This window comes from Somniosus microcephalus, chromosome 15, assembly GCF_052327205.1.
Source record: "Somniosus microcephalus isolate GS21.2 chromosome 15, FLI_Smic_1.0, whole genome shotgun sequence".
NCBI classification, from domain to species: Eukaryota; Metazoa; Chordata; class Chondrichthyes; order Squaliformes; family Somniosidae; genus Somniosus; species Somniosus microcephalus.
In genome coordinates, this window is record NC_141001.1 from 79,126,389 (window position 1) to 79,132,805 (window position 6,417).

At 47.7% G+C, this 6,417-nt stretch overlaps 1 protein-coding gene across 1 annotated transcript; it reads right to left on the minus strand.

The window, feature by feature from the left end:
- Positions 1-3,928: 3,928 nt before the first annotated feature.
- Positions 3,929-5,377, minus strand: LOC147107054 (uncharacterized). The gene has a single exon (XM_086008518.1). The coding sequence runs from the start codon at positions 5,375-5,377 to the stop codon at positions 3,929-3,931; it is 1,449 nt and encodes a 482-aa protein (XP_085864644.1).
- Positions 5,378-6,417: the final 1,040 nt, after the last annotated feature.

Here is a 6,417-nt window from a genome sequence, read left to right on the forward strand (position 1 = left end):
GACACACAAAATAGGAGCAGGATCAGGCTACATGGCCCCTGGGCCAGCTCCGCTACCCACAGGGCCATGACTGATCCGAACCTAGATCATGTCCAAATTCCTGCCCGCTCCCCGTAACCCTTAATTCCCTTTACTTCTAGGAAACTGTCTATTTCTGTTTTAAATTTGTGTAATGATGTAATTCTACAGCTTTTTGGGGCAGCATATTCCATGGACCTACCACCCTCTGAGTGAAGTAGTTCCTCCGCATCTCAGTTTTGAAAGAGCAGCCCCTTATTCTAAGACTATGCCCCCTAGTTCTAGTTTCACCCATCATCGGGAACATTCTCCCCGCATTCACCCGATCCAACCCCTTCACAATCCTATATGTTTCAATAAGATCGCCTCTCATTCTTCTGAACTCCAATGAGTAGAGTCCCAATCTACTCAACCTCTCCTCATATGTCCATCCCCTCATCCCTGGGATTAACCGAGTGAACCTTCTTTGTACTGACTCGAGAGCAAGTATGTCTTTTCTTAAGTATGGACACCAAAACTGTATGCAGTATTCCAGGTGCGGTCTCACCAATACCTTGTACAACTGAAGCAATACCTCCCTATTTTTGTATTCTATCCCCCTAGCAATGAAAGCCAACATTCCATTGGCCTTCTTAATCACTTGCTGCACCTGCATACTAACCTTTTGAGTTTTGTGCACCAGGACCCCCAGATCCCTTTGTACTTCAGTACTTTCCAGTTTCTTGCCATTAAGATAATAACTTGCTCTACGATTTTTCCTGCCAAAGTGCATAACCTCACACTTTCCAGTATTGTATTCCATCTGCCAAATCTCTGCCCACTTACTTAGCCTGTCTATGTCCCCTTGCAGGTTTTTTATGTCCTCCTCACTCACTACTTTCCCTCCCATCTTAGTATCATCTGCAAACTTTGATATGTTACACTCAGTCCCCTCCTCCAAATCGTTAATATAGATTGTAAAGAGTTGGGGACCCAGCACCGACCCCTGCGGAACACCACTAGTTACTGATTGCCAGTCTGAGAATGAACCATTTATCCCAACTCTCTGCTTTCTGTTAGATAGCCAATCCTCTATCCATGCCAGAATATTACCCCCAATCCTGTGATTTTTTATCTTAAGCAATAATCTTTTGTGTGGCACCTTGTCAAAAGCCTTTTGGAAGTCTAAATACACTACATCCACTGGTTCCCCTTTATCCACCCTATATGTTACTTCCTCAAAGAACTCCAGCAAATTTGTCAAACATGACTTCCCCTTCATAAAACCTTGCTGACTTTGTCCTATTAAATTATGATTATCGAAATGTCCTGTTACTGTCTCCTTAATAATGGACCCCAAAATTTTACCTACCACAGATGTTAGGCTAACTGGTCTATAGTTTCCAGCCTTCTGTCTACTGCCCTTTTTAAATAAGGGTGTTACATTAGCAGTTTTCCAGTCTGCCGGGACCTTTGCCGAGTCCAGGGAGTTTTGGAAAATTATTACCAATGCATCCACAATCCCTACCGTCACTTCCCTCAAGACCCTAGGATGTAAGCCATCCGGTCCAGGTGATTTATCCGCCTTGAGTCCCATTATTTTACCGAGTACCACTTCCTTAGTGATTTTGATCGTGTTTATCTCCTCCCCCACTATAGCCCCCTGTTTGTCCAGTGTTGGGATATTCTTCGTGTCCTCTACTGTAAAGACTGATACAAAATATTCTTTCAGTGTTTTTGCCATCTCCATATTACCCACCATTAATTTCCCGGTCTCATCCTCTAAGGGACCAACATTTACTTTAGCCACCCTTTTTCTTTTTATATAACTATAAAAACTCTTACTATCTGTTTTTATATTTTTTGCTAATTTACTTTCATATTCTATCTTCCCTTTCTTAAGTAATCTTTTTGTTATTTTTTGCTGTCTTTTAAAGTTTTCCCAATCCTCTATCCTCCCACTAGATTTGGCTACCTTATATGCCCTTGTTTTTAGTCGAATACTATCTGTAGGGGGTTTTGCTCTGCCCAATTACAGGGGTCTTTAGTGCCTGTTAATGTATTGGGCTTCTGTCTCCTTTATACCCTTGCAGCTTATGTTAACCTGCAGGTCGGGTTTCACTAAACACCCTCTAAGGAGATAGAGAACAACAGCTTATAGAGGAGGACTAGAATACGGTGACGACCCGCACAGTTTATACCTAATCTGCGGGGTACTCCTGAGCCCAAGGTCTCCTATAGTCCCCTCTCTTTTTCCCTAGCCTGCTGTTCCCTTGTTTGGCGGGTTCGAAGCACCCTAATGCCCCTATCAGGTTCTAACTCCAGAATTTGGATGGAAAACGGTGCACTTTAAATAGACACTCGGAGACAAGTAGTCTTTGGAAAAAACAGGTGACAACCAATTTTATTTGGTTCTACCACAAACGTAATAAACACACACACTCTATAACTATAAATAAATTATGGGAGAGAACGGATATAATGAGAATGTTTTACACTGTTTTAACTTTACCAAGTCCAATCCCACCAACCCACTTTCCTACCTAGACTAGACTGACAGTTGCAGGCCCTTGGATTATACTCACAGCCTACTTTGAGTGCGGTTGTTGGGTTGTTGCTGTTCTTGGTTGGTTTGTGCTTGATGGAAAAGGCTCCCGAAATAGCGGGAGTGAATGCCGTCTTCCACAGCCACTTCGGTCGTTGGTGTCTTCTTGTTGATGTCCCCGGGACGGGAGTCGGTATACGGTGCAGTTTCTTGTGGTGAGGTTGCGCCGTCTGGTAGCGGAGTAAACTTTCAGTATGCCGATTGAGTCTGGGGCCTGATGGTGGATCTTCTCATCAGTGTGGTTGGAGTTCTTTAGATGGTAATTCGCCCCAGCTCGTCTCTCCCTCAGCTTCTTAACTTGCTCTCCTGCTCTTTCTTCTGGTCTTTTTTTAATAATCTCTTGGTTCTGTATTTTATACCCAATTCCATTTCGGCCTCTTCGCGCCCAATTAAATTGGTATTTACAAGTGTGAGGGCAGGGGTATTGTTTTGAGTGCACAGCGGCTCCTCCAAGTCTGCTGTCCCATTGTGTCAGTCCTGGGACTTGATTATTTTGGGCCACCTCTTAACTGTAGTGATCCCAAAACTATTGTCCCTAGTCCGAGTTGATTAAGGTGATGATGGCCTGTACTCATAGCTCGATTAGGGGTGAGTCACATATCCTTGCTTCAGGCCCGACTCAGTCCCCTGATTGGCCTTTGAGAATGCACTTTGTTTCGATTGGCCGACATCTATGGCTCGCTTCTGAGCCACAGTCCCCTGTATTCAGATATCCCAGCCTGCTTTTCGGGACCACTGCATTGGCCAAAAATGTTGGTTTTAAACTGTAGAGGGCAATCCAATTTTGGTCACCTTGCCCTTAGAGGGCTCCAATAAAATGTGGTTGTGGATTTTCAAACCCTACAGTCCCCCATCTTGACACAACCGGATATAGCTGGGATGTGTCAATTGACATGTAAGAAAATCCAAAGGCCTACCAAGTGTTAGTCATCCCCATTGTTTACTCTAACTAATAACCCTTACAAAGTTAGTGTGTACAAAACAATATCATTTTCCTTAAAGAAAAAGGTACAATAATCATATCCCCTTTCAGGTATACATCAAAACAAGGTACTACATTTTTCCATTACATAGAGCATAACAAATACCCCATGCCGCGTGTGTTCCTTGCGTCCTTTCCTGCAAAGTTGTACAGCTTTCACACTATCCATCCGTGATGGTGTAAGTTCGTACAACTTTGCTGTATATAAGTTTTGGCAGCTTACGTAGCGTATGGTATTAGCCAGCTTCCGGGTGCGAGTAGTGCTGCGATACAGTGCATCAGAATGGTTCTTTGTTTCCGACGAGGAAAGAATACCTGGAAACAAAAGGGCATTCTTCTCATGGTTATACTGGGCTGTCCTTCTGTTGCTGCTTGTTGAATAATTTCAGATACCGGTGTGCTTCGAGGGCTCTTCTGGCTTTGCAGGTGTTTATAATGAGATACACTACAATGACCAGTTGTACAATTACCAGCGTGTGGGAGGCCATGCGAAGCCCGACAGGGATATCTACCCTCGTTCCCCATTCCCACCACGCGGGTGACTGTATGTCTGCGATCCCAAGAGCTATGTCTTTGTTTTTCTGTTCATGGGTGAAGTAATGTTTTTGACTGAGGTCCACTGCCTTCAATAAGGCAGTGAGTTTCTCAGGTAAGAGTGGTATAGAGTACCCAAACCGGGCAACATAGTTCTGCAAGTCACTTACATTGTGCTGTACCGTGAGGTGAATTGTGGAGGGTTCCGGGATTGGAATGATCCTTTCCTGGGCCACTTGAACTTCTACCCTAGGTTTAAAGCAAAAGCTGCTGTCCGGTATATCACACCACTCACTCGGGCCGTGCCTATACCAGCGGGCAGTCTTGGTGACACAATATGTCCCACCACCCACATATGCTATCTGTGGAGGTACATGGCCAGGTGCCATTACCTCCATCGTGCAATTTATAGGTTCTGCCCCAGCAGCGCTAAACCCGCATTGTGACCTCCTGAAGGCGTTCAAGTGCTGGGGACACAGTATCACCTGTGCTCCCCGGCTACGGCAACCAGACAGGTCAGTACCCGTCACTGTGTGCTCCCACACAATGACATAGGGTGGGACCATTGTGAAACGGACGTGTACCCCCCCACGAATGACCCCGACATTCTCCACACGATACAGGGGTGCTGGTTTGGCGGATGACCCCATCATTGGCATTCGCACAACCACACCCATAATAGTGTGGTTGGATTTCCCACAGTCAACCGGGGCAGGATAGGCCTCCGACGCCACTCGGAGCTGGCATGAGCTGAGGGTGTGGCTATAGGGGTGCAGTGCCTCCAGGTGCTGGTTGCTGATCCAGGAGGGGACCCGACCTTGCCTAAGGTCTTCCAAGTTACTGCGGCCCTCTCCCAGCAACCAGGCCCCATAGAGCACACACACCTCATTCTGTGCCGCCTGATCGGAGGCCAGCCGGTCCTCCTTAATCAAGGTGTTTATTGTCCGAGCATGAGCCTCTAGCTGGGCGACAATCTCCTTCAGGTGCACTGTCATAGCCACCCCCTCGTGAAGCGTGGAGCCCAAAACATCATTCTCCTTCCCTAGGATGCTGCGCAGCTGAGACTTTAGCCCATTAATCTGTAGGGCCAGCTGCACATCATCCAGGCTGTTCATAACTGAGGCCCCGGTATTAAACCCAGTGAAAACATCGTTCAAAACCCCCCTGCGCTGTCTGCCCCTCTCGGTCGTGTCTTCTTTTGTGTACAGGTCTGCCACACTGATGTCCCCAAAGTCCAGCTCATAGAAGCTTCGGAACATCTCCCTCAGCAGAGCCTGATACAGCAACTCGGTTTTCCGGGGGCAGAACGCAGGTAGGTGAACTTCTGTTAGGTTAAGGACCACAGATGCAACTGCATAGTGCACTCCCTGGTACACTAACTTACCCGTCGGTACTAATACCAACCCATTCCCAGGTCCCCTAGTGGTGGTTGGACATCCGTGGGCGTCAGTGTGTTTGGGCGTGGGTAGGGGTTTCCTCACCTGAGCCAGGAGCTCGGTGGCATTGATGGGCACTCGGATGCGAGGGGTGACGCAAGCTTCCCCGCTTCTATCCCACTCCAACCTGTACCCTGTGTCCTGCCACCACCTGACAAAGGCGATGGACAGCCCTGCTGGGCATATTTGGGCTGATCCCCATAGGCATACGTACATCCCTTCGTCGTAGGCCCACCATTTTCCCCAACACACTGTGACTTCCCCCGGTGACCCCGTGATGGTCCGGTAGGTATCGTTGCTCAGACGTTCCCAGTCTGAGCTCCTGTCCTCGATGTCCGTGCTCAATTTCCTGAGCCACCACCAGCGTCCTAAAGGTACGTCCCCCTTACACGTCAAACACACCCTTTTCCCCTCTGTCACCCTAACCCGGGAAGTGGCCACCTCAATGTTCGGACAGGGGATGGAGGCCTCTCCATAAGTAAAGCTCTTGTGGCTCGAATACCGGGTGGAATTCGAGCCCAACCACCCAGGCCATCTTCCCTCGTGGAAGTAGGTGGCCTGGTCTTCTGCCTCCATGATCCCTTCTCCCGTGGTTACGGTTGGCGCCCTGCCCCCGGAACACCCGTACACCAGGGACTCCTCGCTGTCCCCTCGGCATCCGGCGCAGGTCCCCAGGTAGGTGAGTATCATCAGAATGGTCTGGAGCATCTTCTGGAACACAAATTGAAAAACACAGTCTTGCCTGAGACTTCTTCAGGCTCGACTGGAGTAGCACCAAGTTTTGTTTTCCTTGCTTAACCAAAACACCCTCACCTCACTGTGAAATCACCCCAACTATCTTTCAAAAAAAAAAAAATAGTGCT

Bases quoted from the DNA above. Each gene is read 5' to 3' on its own strand.
- LOC147107054 (XM_086008518.1), bottom strand. From the start codon at position 5,377: ATGTTCCGAAGCTTCTATGAGCTGGACTTTGGGGACATCAGTGTGGCA.